The 17,137-nt window shown below is 38.4% G+C and overlaps 1 protein-coding gene across 14 annotated transcripts in view; it reads left to right on the top strand.

The window, feature by feature from the left end:
- The window catches only part of celf1 (cugbp, Elav-like family member 1), an 81,512-nt gene continuing 64,375 nt past the window's right edge, over positions 1 to 17,137 (top strand). For 5 of the 14 annotated variants that reach the window (XM_044189157.1, XM_044189175.1, XM_044189305.1 and 2 more), the window contains exons 1-2: positions 2 to 201; positions 6,902 to 7,027. In XM_044189157.1, coding sequence (XP_044045092.1) covers positions 6,924 to 7,027 — 104 coding nt within the window. In that variant the 5' untranslated portion in view covers positions 2 to 201; positions 6,902 to 6,923. Of the gene's footprint in view, positions 202 to 6,901; positions 7,028 to 17,137 lie in introns of all 14 variants that reach the window. The other 9 variants (XM_044189182.1, XM_044189191.1, XM_044189217.1 and 6 more) reach the window with 4 other exon arrangements.

Here is a 17,137-nt window from a genome sequence, read left to right on the forward strand (position 1 = left end):
GGTTCAGCAGGACAGACTGCCATTTTACACAGTGACTGCTAGCTAAATCTCTAAAGTGACAGACCATAGTTAATTCACCTATGTAGTAGTCAGCTTGTTTCCGAAAGTACAGTATAAATAACGTTATATTGTAAACAAACATCCAAAACGACACTTTGTTTTAAGCACAAGTCAAATTAACAGTGGCGTAAAAAAACACGGGTAAGTTGGTCGTTTTAAGTTGTCAAACGCTGTTCTAGCTAGCTAACGTTACCATAACATACCCACGGTACTGTAGTTTTGTAAGTACTTGTTGGCTTGATCATTCAGCTAGCACAAGTAGCTGTCATATGTTGATGAAATTACGTCATGATAGAGTTGGTTTGGTTTAGTGTGCATAAGTGAGCAGTGTTTCGGGTGCTGTTAACCCGTAATGGTATGGGGCTTTGCTACGCTTTTGAAAGGTTTGTAGTTAATGGTGTATATATCCGAAAAGAGGGTATGCACGTGATGTCACCGAACGCGGAAGTCGCCGCTGTTTTTCCCATGGATGTATCCATGGTTTTTCCCCATCCGTTTTGCGCCAAGTCCCGCTCTACTGTGCTGTGAGTGGCAAGTACTCAGCTGTACCCTAGGTTAATAGATATCCTAGGTTCTCCCTCGCCTGTTACTTACTGCATTAATTTTGTAGTTGGTATAACAAAATAGGAAAGGATCTGATTAGTTAATTTACCACACTGACACTAATACTTCTCAGGGGTATACGTTAAGATACTAAGCATAGTCTTTTCCCTAGATAAAATAAATGCTATTTTAATTGAAATGCTTTAATTTTAAGTAATTTTGCACATTTTGTTATCTTACAGTTCTCTAACCCTTTGTTTTTCTTGAAGGCAACACATGGTTCAAGATTGAGTGTAATATGTTCATTGAATAAAGTTATGGTTATGAATACATGATTTGCTGACCAGCAAATGTTATATGAACAAGGGGTTAAAATGTGTAGAGTTTGAATGGCATCTCCTCTGTAGATATAAGGATTTAAAATATATTTCTGTTTGTATTATTATTACATCATCGTCAATGTCTTTGGGATTTTGATGAGGTAGACAAATCCCATTTTGAATTAGGACCATATGGCTTTGGGCATGTGTCTGCCAGCAGCAGCAACAGTAAGGACTCGACAGTAAAGCTATGTCTTTTGTGTGAAAACTATTTGCGTCCATACTTGTGATTCTAGGGTGTTTTAGTAGAGACCTCTGTCCACAGAACGCCTGAACAACATAAAAATGGTCAAATCTCCTCCTTCCCTCTTTTCAGTTGGCAAGCAATAAAACTGCATCACAGCCAACATCTGGTAAGTAGTGAGGCAGACAGCCTAGATGACCAAATTGTAATTTTATGGTCATGACGTCGTCTGACAAAATCAGCATAAATACAGATTAATTACAACAGCTGTTCCGTATAATCGGCTATATTGATGTTTTAAAAATCCGTGAGCACAGAAAAAGCTAGATGACAGAAAGTTGTCTTCTTAACTTTGCTGCGACGTAGCCCCGTATTGTTGTTCTCACTTATTCTATCTGTTGTTAGACAACTGAATGAGTATGAAATAGTTACTTAATCACGGCCCATAACTACTACCTGTTAAACAGTAAACATTCCCAAGTCGAAACGTTGTCTGTCAAAATCAACCAGCATAACAGAAAGTTCCATGTCATTTATTTATGGTGGAGTGCGGCGGATGAGGTACAGTTGAGGAAAGAAGCTGCTCTGTAGCAGGAACCTAAAACTGTTCACCTGCTCCGCCTCAGCTCCACTGACGTAGACAGGGGTGTGTGTCTTTGCCCCCCCCCCCCTTTTTTCAAAAATCAACGATCAGCTCCTTGGTTTTGTGGATGTTGAGCACCACACCATGTGTTCTCTGTGCACCAGCCTGCAAGATTGTTAACTTCCTCACGATATGAATTCTCATCGTTGTTTGAAATCTGGTGGTAATGTCATCTGTAAACTTGACAACAGAGTTCTTTCCATGTCAGGGGTTGCAGTTGGTGGATGAGGTATGAGAATAGTGTTGAGAGTTTTTATAGTTTAGAGCAGCAGCCACTTGAGCCTTAACTGTATTGATCCTGTTATTTGTCTCTGCAGAGAGCAGGCTCCTCTCTTGCAGCTTTTACCTTGAGTATTTGGTTGTCTGTCATGGTCAACTCTGATTCTCTTATTTTGATTAGCTATTATTGAGTACAATTTTTTCACTACACTAAGGTGTTTGATATCACTTTGTTTAGATACTCCTGCTCTCATTCATAATCTCTGTGGTACCACGTATGGCTGGACGATATAATCAATAGGCTTGTGCCAATTGCTAATCATAACAACAATTGACGATAGAATATGGCCAATTTCTAATGCCCCAGCCAATTCTAAGATGGATTGTTATTTTGGACAGTAGGGCAAAAGGTTTTCATGAATTGTGTAAAAAAAATCCTGATGTGCTATGGTAATCCATTTCCTATTTTTGTAGTTTACATTTAGAACTAAAATGTGATAGAAAACAGCCAAAGCATTGTTTCCTTCAGTATATTTTCTGTATGTCAGTACACCATTTAACAGAGGGTCAGCCATGCACCAGCAGTCATTCTGCTCTGTCTGGTCATTACATCGGCATACTTTGGTGTCACGTTCCTGGAGTTGCAGGGTTAACTAGGCTGAAAAACATGATGGACATGATGTTAATCAACAAAAGTCACTCTGTTTCTTGATTTTGTTTAATTAATTAAGAGATGTATGCAATGCAATTTGATATAAACACACTCTGTTCCTCCTCCTGACAAAAGCATTGCTTTGTGCACTGTGACAGAAATGTTATAGATATGCTCCAATTCTTATATTAAAATATTAAATATCTAAATAAACAAACGCTTAGCTGTTACTTTTGACTTCATCATTGGAACAAGCCTATCCAGGCTCTTCTATCAAGCCTATACAATTTCTTCTGATGTTAGTGGAGGTGATCTTTATGTTGGGGCGCCTCTGCTGTAATACATTGCGGTAAACCCTAAACAGGAGGAGTTAAACAAAATTCCAAAACACAGATTCTTATGAGAAAGGTTAAGCATTGTGATAGAGAAACTTTTAAAAGGGCAGTCTTAAAACAGATTGCTAACAGAACTGACGAAACAATAATATTGGTGCCAATGGTGGTGTAACCTAGTGGCCTGGCCACTGGAGAAAGTGTTAAGTTTTAACGTTGAACCAAGTAATTTAATTATTTATTGAACACTGTAGACTTCAGCTGCTATAATTAAATTAAATTAGATTTGAGAGTAGTTTTCCATAAACTGGCATTATTTGTGCTATTAAATGACATCAAACATGACTTGTCTAACAGTGGAAGTTGTACAAACATTGGTTATTACTGCTGTAATAAATGTCAGAGACACCAAATCTTAGTAATATGAACATGCACACACAAACTGTTCCAATTCATGTTCCAGCATGTAGCTGCAGTGGTTGGTAGCTCCTTCAAACGTCGCTACATTTTTGATTTTGTCTGATATTTTTTTCAGCTTTAATGCTGAAACATCATTGAATGACATCTGATGGATTTGTTTTAAAGAGCTAAGCCAAAATTGTTCAAATCGACTGGAACAGGAGATTTTGACTATGGCAACGGCTGCAGATGCTGCTACATTTTTGTTTTTTCATCTGTTATTTATTTATTTTTTTGGCTTTATTGCTGAAACACGTATTACCTATGACAGAAATACATCATCGTCATCAGAAAAGGAAGCCGGGGTTTGGATTAAAGAGCAGCCAACCTTGAGACGATCCACCCAGCCAGATCAACCTGATCAGGCACAACGGCGGGTGCTGTGATCTTTCCAGGAGGAGAGGAAAGAGATCCAGGATAGGCTTGGACTTAAGACTCAGTCTGGCCAAGCAATGGAAAATCAGATACTGTTGTGACTACATCTTTACAGACTTGCTCCATCAACATCCTGGATCAAGCACTTGACGGATGGATCGTGTTCCAAGCTGACAGAGCGCAAGACTCTGGTAGATGAAAGGAGGAGAACTCTGTGTTTACATCGATAATGCTTACTGCTCAAACGCAGGCAAAGGGGACGGACACTGCTTCTCAAATGTCAAGCTTTTTATGTGATGAAATCCATATTATCATCACTATCTCTGCTGTTTACATTTCACCAGATGCAAATTTAAAAAATGCACTGCATAATTATTTCATGGGTGTAATGTATGTATGTATGCATGCATGCATGTATGTATATATGTATGTATGTATGCATGTATGTAAATAACTGTATATATTGTTTGATTTAATTTATTTTATATGTTACCCAATTCTAATATATATGTAATTATCTGTTATGTTTTTTGTGTGTAGCATGAAGGGGCTACAAACTCATTTCATTGTACAACCTTGTGTTGTAAAATGATAATAAATTACCTTGAAACTATGCTATTCATATCACAAATAGATGTTCTGACACTTAAGGTAGATTTAGATAAATCTTGGAGGAAAACTGTCTTGGAATCTCTGTTTTTATGGAACCAATGAATGCTTTTGAAACCGGGCTCTTAATGGAAAAGGGATCATCCAAAAAGAAATCTGTGTGCACTATCAGATGTTGTCCTCTTCTTTCACACAGACTCACATCCTGTGGCTCTCTAAATGCTTGAGGAACATGGGAGAGGCGAATAGGTTATACATCTCGTAAAGGGGGGGCAGGGAGATGCAAAAGCCTATAAGCAATTAAAGTATGATGTGTAGTGCATACATCATGCACTACACATCATACTTTAATTGCCACGCTTATAGGCTTAGCTGCTCTACCTCTCCAAATGTTACTTTCTGCCACTACAATAACTTAATTTCCTCATGTGTGTCACAGTTTCATCAAATTAAATAGTCCACTCTTGATCTGAAGACGTTAAATATGATTGGCTTGTAGTTAAGAGCTGCACTTCTCATATATGTACATGCCCATTGCTGGATGTGTAACCCTGTAGTTAACTAAATCATTGATAACTGGCTTTGTGATAGGGGTTCTTGAGGTGCACCTAGGGAAGTTTAAAGGGAGCCAGACTAATAGGGTTTTTCAATGGTGAGGGGGCACTTCTGCTGAGCCATGCCATGAACAGTCGAGCCGTGTTGGCACGCTGCGAATGTTTTTTGACTATACAACACAGGAAAGTAGAGTAAGTTGTACCTGATGATGTCTTGTCGGTGTACTGGTTTGCAGATAATGCAAAAAAATGGATCTGGATAAAATGGATCTGCTTACCAAATAGTGCAGAATATGTCAATATGTAGTGTAGATTGAAGAATAGCACCACTAACAGAGCTTTGCTAACTTTGTGATAAACACAGGGCTTAATTTGGATTCGGGACCTCCCAGATTGAGACCAGCACCTATTTGATTGGATCTGGCACCTCCTTTGTCACTGTCAAAATCTGTAATTAAATTTTATGTAATATTTAATGCTGTCATTCATAAAGCGCTTGTTATTTTGGATGTATTTTAAATCTGATTTTTAAAAACAAAGAGAGAGAGGTCAGGTCACGCAGTGACACCTGAAGCATGTTCTTTGTGCATGTCATGTGAGCTAATGTGTCATGTGATAAAATGTCAAAAAGACAATCAAAATTGTTGAATTTCTTCAAACCAGTAGGGCAGTTTAAGCAGGCCAAAGTCGTTTTGGTGGAAGGTGCAGCGCTGTCCACAGTATTGAAACAGAGATAGACAGACAGACAGACAGAACACGTCACTTAGTTCGTTTTTTTTAGCCTGCTTGCTTTTCGTGGTTGTAAATAGAACTTTCAGCCCTAATTCCATTTTATTTTCCCCCCATTGTAGCAGCAATCCACAGACAGAAGGGAAACAACAGGGTAGTGAAGGGACAGTCAAAGAGAGAGAGAGAGCAGCTGTTTCTACGCGCCTCACCTGCTGATTTTGAGTGTTTATTGTGAATGCTCTGATTAATAAATCTTAATAAAGAATGCTTTGTTTGAGCTAGCACCTAAGTGTTGTCAGATGTGCTCCAGCCACTGTGGATTTTTTATGCGTTCCATGACTTTTTCTCTCCCCCTGACCCGTGGGGAACAGTACCCTCTGTGTTCCGGGACCTCCTGATTTTACAAATTAAGCACTGGATAAACACATTGCATCTATAACTTGTTCACAATTAAAGCTTCCCGCTGGTTTGTCAGTTTAATGTGAGGCAGCAGCGGTAAATGTTGTTTGCATCAGCAGTAACTTAACACAGTTCTGACACGTTTGAAAGCGATAAACAGTAAAATAAGGCTTATATCTGAAAGTACAAACAAGAACACCGTAGAACCACAGAGACTCAGTTTGAAGCTATAAAAGAACTGAGAGCTGGTCACAGACAGACTTAAAACTGAGCTTTCTCATACTCATAGTCTCATAGCCAGCACAGACACACAAGTGTTGAGCAGCACAAGACACAGCTGATGGAGGGGGAGATCATCGTGGGTTGGCTGTGGTTCAGCCCTGCTACCATGAAGGACCACATCAGTGAGGCATGGCTATACTCTGCTGTGAGGCAGTAGTGGAAATGCTTGTCATCATGGCTTTGCTTGGCACAGTGTGGCCAAAGCGGACCATCTTGGGGCCATGAAAAAACCCCATAAGTTGAACTTCCTTTGTGATACATGCCCCTGATCTTAGTAATTATTCTTAATCAGTCTTGGATATCACTACTTGTTCTTGTTTTTGAAGGACAAATTACCACCCGTGTGTTCCACTTTAGTTTGGGGTATTGATTCATGTGTTGAGGGTCTCTGTTAAATGTGTAAATGTTTGTTGTGTTTATTTTTGTTGTGTATTTATTTGTAATTGTTTTTTGTTTGTGGTTCTGTATTTGTGTATGTTAGTGGTAGTAGTGCAAGGCCCTGGATGGATAGCCTGGACCCTGAAATCCTGCATGTGTCTTCGGAGCAGACTGAACAGCCCACACTCCCCCTCCCTAATTTGGAAGTCTCCAACTTGGCACTAGGGGGGTAAGGAGCCTTCAGCCTACACTACTCTGTTTTCTGATAGTTGTTTGGGGGACAACAGGGGGTTAAAAAAAAGAAGTCAAGACCCAGTAACCCACACCATGCAGCCATATATCTCTCTCACAATCAATCAGTCTATACATAAAAAAACTATAAACAAAATAATGTATACCTACAGTACAGTGGGCTTAACCATGACAGTAAGTAAAGATGTATATGCACTGATTGTATACTTTATCAGACAGGTACATTGAGTTTAACTGTATTGATACATAAAGAGACATCGTCACTACTTGTTAGCATGGTCCAAGAACTGGCTCCATGTTTTAAAAACAGGTCTTCAAGATTCAAGATTTCCTTTATTGTCATTCCTTCATGTATTTGCATACATAAAAAACTAAATGCTGTTCCCCAAACAATATATACAAAATAAATAAATTTAGAAAGTATGGCTAAGAAGTATCAGTTAAAAAGATCTCATCATACTGGTTATTCAATTCAATTTTATTTATATAGCGCCAATTCATAACAGAAGTTATCTCATTGCATTTTTCCTATGGAGCAGGTCTAGACTGTACTCTTTATAATATTATTTACAGAGACCCAACAAATACCACCATGAGCAGGCCTTTGGCGACAGTGGCAAGAAAGGTTTCTGCCTCTTTTTAAGAGGCAGAAACCTTGGACAGAACCAGACTCAATGGTGGGCAGTCATCCGCCGCTGCCGTGTTAGGTTTTGAGAGAGAGAGGTTTTGGGGGAGAGGGGTGGGTGGGCGAGAGGGAGGCACAATGCAAATACCACCTAGAATTTTGAAAATAGTAATAATGTAATTGTAGTGGTAACATTAATATTAATAAATTTGAATGACAGCTATAGGAATAATATTGACAGTATTAGTAGCAGAGCCAATAACAACAACAACTGTAGTAGCAGTTGTCGAGCAGGAACGCAGGGGCAGCAGGTGGCCCACAACCACAGACCAGTCTCTACAGCTCCAGAGGCAGAAATACCTGCTGAAAGTGACAGAAGGAGAGAGGAGAGAAACAAGAAAGCACAGAACTATGGGAGAGAGAAGATGTCGAGTTAGTAACATGCAGTAATGGGATAAAAATGCATACAGATGGAGAGGGAGAGAAGGAGAGAGGAAAGAGGTGCATCATGGGAAGTCTCCCGGCAGTCTAGGCCTATAGCAGCATAACTAAGGGGATGGTTATGTAAAGTGTAATTGTGCAGTGCAGTAAGTTTACTTGGGGGGTTAGAGGGTGTGTTGGTGTGTTGTGGGCATATTATTGGGAGGGGGCACAGTCCGTTGACAGCTTGTGGGGAAAAGCTGTTCAGCATCCTGTACCTCCTACCTGAAGGCAGGAGGGAAAACAGACCAAGAGATGGGTGATGAGGGTCTCTGATCATCTTTGTGGCTCTGCTGATGCAACGCTGATGGTAAATCTGATTCTGTCAGTCTTGATGTCCTGAGACTCTAAATATAACTCATTCATAATTTGCAACATTAGAAATTAGTTGTAGCAATTGCTTAAATAAACGAAAACCACAATAACTGTACATCCTGTAAGTACACATGGGTGTATCTGTAAATTCTCATCTACAATACTCAGCATACACAGGGATCTTAGTCAGGGACACATTAAACACCTCTATTTTATTTTGTCCCATAAATATTTTTTGCTTTCTAACTATAAAAATTACATTTCCTGTAGAAAATGCGTGTGAAGGCTGACAGCTGAAATAAATCACAAAGCATTGCTGACAATGCAGAAATCTGAAATTAATTTGCCTGAAAAATCTGAAAGCTCAAAACTTTTGGCACTAGACTGCTCAAAAACCTGAAAGCTGAAATGTAAGACTGGTAGAATTGGGAGTTGGAAAAGTTAAGTTGAAAAGTTGAATAGAAACATAGATTGTCCTTATAGAGCACAACAGTTTTACGTTTGAATTGTTTCTGTAGCTGAAAGTATTCAGAATACTTTTAGCTACAGAAACAATTCAAACCAGTCGACCAAAAAACTTACAGAAGAATTAATTGCAAAGCATTGCTAAAAATGCAGAAATGTGAAATTAATTGCCAGAATTGGAAGCTGAACTGCATTACCTAAAGAAGCTAAGAGCTGAAATACATTGCTAGGAAAGCTGGAAGGTAGGCAAGTATAAATGGTAGAAAAATGTTGAATGGAAGTGTCCTTAAAGAGCAAGTTTTAACATTTGAATGTTTTCTGTAGCTTAAGATATGAAGAAGGCTGAAAAACACACAGAAGCATGCATTACCTAAACAAGCTAAGAGCTGAAATACATTGCCAGAAAAGCTGGAAGTTATTGTAATATTGCCAGTGGTTTTCACTTCTATTGTAATAAATTGCTGCATTTGTGTTTTTGCTCAAGGGTTTCAGAGCCAAAATATAACAACACTCACTGAGATAGCAGAAGGGCTCTCTTGGTGCTTTGAGGCAGACAGTTCAAAGTTGTGGAAGTTACTGACATTTTGAAAAAGCAGAAAGGCAGAAGAGGATCAGTGGGTGACATCACAGGTCATGTGACATACTCTAAACAGCGCAATACACACCCATTATAAACTCAGAAAAGCAATGAAAAAAGCATCAAACATAAATTGCTATATTGAAATAAACTATAAAAGATATCAAAAAGCTGAATGAAATAGTTGAAAGTCTTGTGACCAGTTTAAGGTTTAAATGGAGTCTGTAGCTGAAAGTATGCTTTAGCACTAGTTGTTGAGATTTCAGCTTTCAAACATTGCTCCTATAGACTTCCCATTCTAAATTTTTATGCTTTCAAAAATTATATAAAATCACTGAAAAATGTTAGAATAAAGAAAAGTAACAGCATAAATCTCATGAAGAAGATGTATGTTTTGAATTTGAAATGAATTTTCTAGGACAAACGGTACAGGTGTTGTTAGACGCCAGAAACGGCAAAATAAATAAATAATAAAGAGCAAAGAGAACAAAAGTGTGAGGTGCAGAGATAAATGAATTAAATAAAGCTGTGGGTCTGGAGGACATACCTAATGAGGTCCTTAAAGCCCCTAATATGTTGAATATTTTACATGGTCTATGTCCAACGTGCTTTCAGAATGGTATTATTCCATCTGTGTGGAATAAATCTATAATCAAACTCATACCCAAATCTGCAATAGCTGACCCTAGAGTTCCATAAAATTACAGAGGTATCAGCCTGATCAGTACAGTTTATTAATTGTATTCAGGTGTCCTCAATAGACTTAAACCTAGAGTCTCATGTGGTGTTGGTAGATGAGCAGGATGGTTTCAGGAAAAACAGGGCATGTATTGATCATACTTAGGCCATATCCTCTGTGGTGAGAGCTAGACTACAAGAGGGCAAAAATATGTTTGCTTGTTTTGTGGATTTCAAGAAAGTCTTTGATTGGATCAATAGAGATCTTTTGGAGTATAAGTTACTTTGCTCTGGTATTGATGGTAAATTTTACAATGCTATCAAAACATTGTTTTAATAGTCCCAGTTGCATGTTTACAGTTAAATAATTTCAGGACTGGTTGGTTTGCAACTCCATTTGGGGTGAAGCAGGGAGTGTGCTCTCCCCCACTTTATTTGCCCTTAATATAAATGATTTAGCTTAAGAAATCAAGCAGGCTGATCTAGGTATACCAATTGATAAAATGAACTTTAGTATTCTGTTATATGCTGATGACATTGTGTTGGTTGCAGGGAAAGAGATTAATTTACAAAAAATGCTGGATATTATGAGTTTATAGTGTAGTAAATGGAGACTTGCTATTAACAGTGAAGAAACACAGATTATGCATTTTAGAAAGCAATGTTTTCAGCAAAGCAACCATACATTTCAGTTTGGATCAATGCCTTTAGAGTACACCATTTCTTACAAATATCTTGGTTTTGTCTTTAATGAAAATATGTGCTTTTCAGAGGGAAGTAAAGCATTGTCAGAGTCAGCAGGAAGAGTGTTCAGGTTTGTAATGAATAAAATGAAACTGTGCCCTGACTTTGGTTTTTCAACATTTTCAAAACTTTATGATTTAATGGTTGGCTTAATTTTATTTTATGCTGCAGGAGTGTGGGGTTTTAAGGATACCCCTGACAGTAATGCTATTCAGAGTCGAGCCATAAGGTGTTTTCTTGGGGTGCATAAATATATGGCTAAGCAGGCTATTGAAGGGGACATGGGATGGGTCTCATGTCTGGTAAAGCAGAGATGTGAAATAGTTTGGCTGTGGAACCGCCTGGTCCAGTTGCCAGAAGAAAGGCTAACCAAAAAGATTTTTAACTGAGACACAGCACACATTTACCCTTGATCAAGAGAGGTCTCTGCAATATTCTCTCTCTGTGATTTACATTTTATTTTCAGCACTAATTTGCAGTGTAACAAAGAAAAACTACTAAAGATCCATGAGGAACAATGGAAGGATGAGATTTGGAATAAGCCAAAGCTCAGAAACCGTGTTCAAATCAAAGAGGATTACTACATTGAGACTTACATACAGTTACATTTACAGAGAGGGTAGAGGTCCCTGTGTGCTCAGTTAAGAACTGGTACCTTGCCTCTGGCAATTGAGGTAGGCAGATATAAAGGTATTCCTGAAGAGCAGTGTTAATGTTTTTTGTGATCTTAGTGTTGTTGAGGATGAATTTCATTTTGCATTCCATTGTCCCATGTACAGCGACTTGAGGAATCATTTGTATGAAAAAATGCAGTTGAGGAAGCCTGATTTGTTTTCGTTGTCTGAAGGTAATATGTTGAGTTGGCTCTTTAATGAGGAGGTTTTTGCTTTAGCAAGATTTATAGAAAATGCATGGAAACTAAGACAGAGAACAGTATATCATCATAATAAGACTTTATTTTTTATGGGAAGTGAATATTCTGATATGTTGAATTTGTGGAACTGTATGTTGTGATTGGTCATGTGGCCATTCCTGGTTGTTGTTGTTGTTTTCCAGTATCTTGTAAGCCCATATGGGCTGGGCACCATAAGGTGCGGGACACTCAAATAAACAAATCGATCAATCAATCATTCAATGAAAGATGCCATATAAATAGTTTGATTGATTGAGTTCATATGATTTAGCTGGGTGATTTGTTTATAATTATTTCTTGTGACATTATAAGTTTCTAATTTTATACAACTAAAACATATTAGTAATAAAATCAACTGTCTAAAACACTGAAACCGCTGCAAGCTGCTGCTCCAGCAGCAATTTTTCAAATCCTTTAGTGCCACCTACAGGTAAAATTATATCAAATGCTACAGACTTGTTCAGCGTTGCCATCTGTACAACTTCACTTTAATAGGTTTTCATGTCCTTAGCAGGATTCAAACTCACAACCTTGGAATCTGACAGGGGTAAGTGGCAACATCTTAAACCACTGCACTATTCAGATACACTGTTAATACACAATAAAAGATCACTGTTTTTCAAAATGCTTATATAAATGCGATCTAAATATTAAACAATAGTATTAATGAGTGCAGGAGTTGAATTTAATGATATACACTCCCTGACAAAAGTCTTGTCGCCTATCCAAGTTGTAGGAACAACAAATAATAACTTGACTTCTAGTTGATCATTTGGAATCAGAAGTGGCTTATATGAAAGGCAAAGGCCTCTAAATTATGCTTATTTTACCGAAATAAAATCTTATCATGCCTTGATTTTTAATTATTTTATTAGGATAGAAAGGTCAGACTTTGCTTAGACAAAAGTCTTGTCATTTAAAAGAAATAATGTACAGTACAGAACATAAAGTCATGGTGCAGTGGAAAAATAATTAATATTGTGTATAACTCCCATGAGCTTGGAGGACTGCATCCATACGTCTCGGCAATGACTCAAATAACTTATTAATAAAGTCATTTGGAATGGCAAAGAAAGCATTCTTGCTGGACTCCCAGAGTTCATCAAGATTCTTTGGTTTCATCTTCAATGCCTCCTCCTTCATCTTACCCCAGACATGCTCAATAATGTTCATGTCTGGTGACTGGGCTGGCCAATCCTGGAGCACCTTGACCTTGTTTGCTTTCAGTAACTTTGATGTGGAGGCTGAAGTATGAGAAGGAGCGCCATCCTGCTGAAGAATTTGCCCTCTCCTGTGGTTTGGAATGTATTGGGCAGTAAGAATGTCTTGATACCTCAGACTGTTGATGTTGCCATCCACTCTGCAGATCTCTCGCACACCCCCATACTGAATGTAACCCCAAACCATGATTTTTCCTCCACCGAACTTGACTGTTTTCTGTGTGAATCTTGGGTCCATGCGGGTTCCGATAGGTCTTCTGCAGTATTTGCGATGATTGGGATGCAGTTCAATAGATGATTCATCGGAAAAATCAACCTTCTGCCACTTTTCCACAGTCCATCCTTCCTGCATGCTGTGGGCCTTGGCAAATGCAACACGATTTTTTAGTTGTCTTCTGTTTAATGCTGGTTTCTTAGCACTAATTCGGCCATTGAGGCCACTGTGTGACAGAATTCGACAAACTGTTCTTGTAGATACGGGGGTTTCTGGTGACCAGTTGTACTGTAGCTCTGCTGCAGTTGAAAAAGGGCTGGCCCTGGACTGTCGAACCAACAAATGGTCCTCTCGAACAGTAGTCTTACGGGGTCTGCCTGACCTGGGCCTGTCATGAACTTCACCAGTTTCTTCAAATCTTTTTCTTATCCTCTCCACTTGACGTTTAGATACATTAAAGATGTCTGCCACCTCAGCAGGAGACTTGGTCTTCAGGCTCTTGATGATCAGCACTTTGGTCTGTGGTTGAATCTTTGGCATGCTGTCAGAGGTCAGGATGCATTTCAAATGAAGGTTGGGTGTGCTGGGGTTCTTCTTCTACACACCTGGGAATGTGTTAATTACAGTATTTGTCACAGGTGATGCTCTAATCTGTGATTGGTTGAATCCTTTAAAGATGTGACAAGACTTTTGTCTAAGCAAAGTCTGACCTCTCTGTCCTAATTAAAGAATTAAAAATCAAGGCATGATAAGATTTTATTTCGGTAAAATAAGCATAATTTAGAGGCCTTTGCCTTTCATATAAGCCACTTCTGTTTTCAAATGATCAACTAGAAGTCAAGTTATTATTTATTGTTCCTACAACTTGGATAGGCGACAAGACTTTTGTCAGGGAGTGTACATACAGTATGAAGCAACTTTATCCATGACAGCAACATTACATGGAGGACTGCCCTGAGCTGGTATCAAACACAGAACCTTGCTATACAACAGGGAAAACTGACTAATTCCCTTAACCCTTCTCTTAACCACAGAGCCAGCAGAGAATCCCTGACACACAGAGCACATATTTAGATTATGTTGATAAAAAATGTATTTGTCTAAAATTAAGCCGTTCGGTCAGAAATTTGAACATTATTAGTGGCAGGTTTTCCAGAATTTGAGGATGTACAGTGTGTGTTTAAAGTGTTTAAAATAAGAGAGAATCTCTTAGTTTAATGAAAAACATATTGTCAGCACCTGGGTTCAAACACCCAACCTCTGGAACTAAAAGGGGCACAGAACTGACAAGCTCTTTTACCATTGGACTATTGAGATATACTGTTAACAGACAATAAAAAAGATGAGTTTTTGTTTTTTAAAATGCCTATCAATCTAAATATTAAACAATAATATTAAAGAGTGCAGGAGTTGTATTGAATGATGGTACATGATTTACATACAGTATAAAGCAAATTTATCCATGACAGCAATTTTACATGGAGGTCTGTTGGTATCAAACCCAGAACCTTGTTATCTAACAGGGAAGCAGACCATTACCAAGGTTTAACCACAGAGCCAGCGGAGGATCCCTGGCATACAGAGCACAAATTCACAGTTTGTTGAGAAAAAAATTATTTTTCTAAAATTAAGCTTTTAGGTAAGAAATGTGAACATTATTAGTGGCAGGAGGTCTTGCAGAATGTGACGATGTACAGTGTGTGTGCAGTAGAAAGTAATACAGAATCTGGAAGTTTAATTAAAAACATATTGCCAGCACCTGGGTTCGATCTCCCAACCTCTGCATCTAAAAGGTTCCAACTCGGTTTGCATAGACTTTCATTGTAAATTTTAACACTTTAAAAAATTATATAAAATCACTGAAAAATGTTACATAGAAAGAAATCTCATGAAGAATATGTACGTTTTGAAGTTGAAACAAACTTTCTAGGACAAGCGGTACAGGAGTAGTTAGACACCTAAAAACGGCGAAATAATAATAAATAGAGTGAGAGCTGGAAGCTGTTGGCTGCTGCTTCTAGTGCTCCCAGCTGCGGCTGCTACAGCAGCGGTTTTTCAAATCTTTTAGCGCCACCTACAGGTGAAATTGTATCAAATGCTACAGACTTGTTCAGCATCCCCATCTCTACAACTTTGCTGAATTTGGTCACCATGGAATATTACATTAAAGAGATACGGCCGTTAATAAGGAGTATGGTGGTGTTTATCTAAGGCCACAAGGTGGGGCTATTGGTGCAATGCTTGTATGTCATGCACATGCTCTTGGAGAACTTGTGTACCAAGTTTCATTTTACTGAAGTCAACAGAAGTGTACAAATATCATGTTTTAATGTTACTGTAGCACCCCCTGTGGGTAGAATTCTATGACATGTTGTACACTTGTGCAATGTGGCTGTATGTACAGCAGTCCCAAATTTGGTTGCAATCCAATTCAGCATTGAGAGGTTGTGGCCCATTAAGTGCATCAGGCCATCAGGCTTCAAAAGTTTGTTAACCAACTGCAGACAAACGGTAAGTGAAACCCAACAATGAACTACTGCTAGGAATGCTTAATCAGCATTCCCACTAATAGTAATAATAAAGATTTGAATAACAATAGTGGGAATGCTGAAGATTTGAATAACAATCCTAATCAATCCAATCTTAATCCTTTTTAGTGGGAATTAATTAGGAGTTATATTGTGTGATCTACACTTGATATACGACAACATCGTGTCTGGTTAGTAAGTGTTCTTCACCTCCACATAGTGGATGCTGGAAGTGATATTTAACTCCTTCGCACAGTGCCCGATGGTCGTGAAGATTCAGAGCGGTGTCAGCTGGCCTCTGTTCACAAACAGCTTTAATTAGTTCGAATGCTGATTAAGCATTCCTGTTATTGTATTTCTTTAATATTATTCTTCTGTATGTTTTTTTCAAGTCAAAGGCGCAATCTTCAAATCCTCTTCAAACTTACTCCACTTTGAAATGTAAGTAGTTCTGCATAGGAAGCGATCCCATTTACATTTAATTCAATGTTATGTCTCAATATAACAGAGGACTCCTATGCAAATCGCAAACAAAGAAGGTTAGCTCCATGGTATAAACCCCAAACCCGCAAATTAAAGCAAACATCATGAAAACTTGAAAGGAAATGGCGTTGCAATAACCTGGAAAAATCTCTTTTAGTCTGGCAATATAGTCTTAAAACAGGAATACAGGAAAGCCCTCCGTTATGCCAGAGCAGCTTACTACTCATCATTAATAGAAAAAAGTAAAAACAACCCCAGGTTTTTTTTCAGCACTGTAGCCAGGCTGACAGAGAATCACAGCTCTATTGAGCCATGTATTCCTATAGCCCTCAGTAGTAACGACTTCATGAGCTTCTTTAATGATAAAATTTTACTATTAGAGAAAAAATTCACCAGGTCCTGGCTTCAACCGGTGCCGACTTGTCTTCAAACACAGGAACCTTCAAAACAGCTATAGAGCTTGATGTGTGTTTTGGCTGCTTTGCTCCTGTCAATCTTCAGCTGACTTCAACAATTAATTCATCTAAGCCATCAACCTGTCTCTTAGACCCCATTCCAACTAGGCTGCTTAAAGACGTTTTACTCTTGGTTAGCACCTCTTTACTGGATATGATCAATCTGTCATTATTAACAGGCTATGTACCACAATCCTTTAAAGTAGCTGTAATTAAACCGCTTCTTAAAAAGCCCACTCTTGATCCAGGGGTTTTAGCCAACTATAGACCTATATCTAACCTTCTCTTTCTCTAGAAGATCCTTGAGAAAGCAGTTGCCAATCAGTTGTGTGACTTTCTAAATAACAATAGTTTATTTGAGGATTCTCAGCCATGATTTAGAGTGCATCA

Source organism: Siniperca chuatsi, linkage group LG1, assembly GCF_020085105.1.
Source record: "Siniperca chuatsi isolate FFG_IHB_CAS linkage group LG1, ASM2008510v1, whole genome shotgun sequence".
NCBI lineage: Eukaryota > Metazoa > Chordata > Actinopteri > Centrarchiformes > Sinipercidae > Siniperca > Siniperca chuatsi.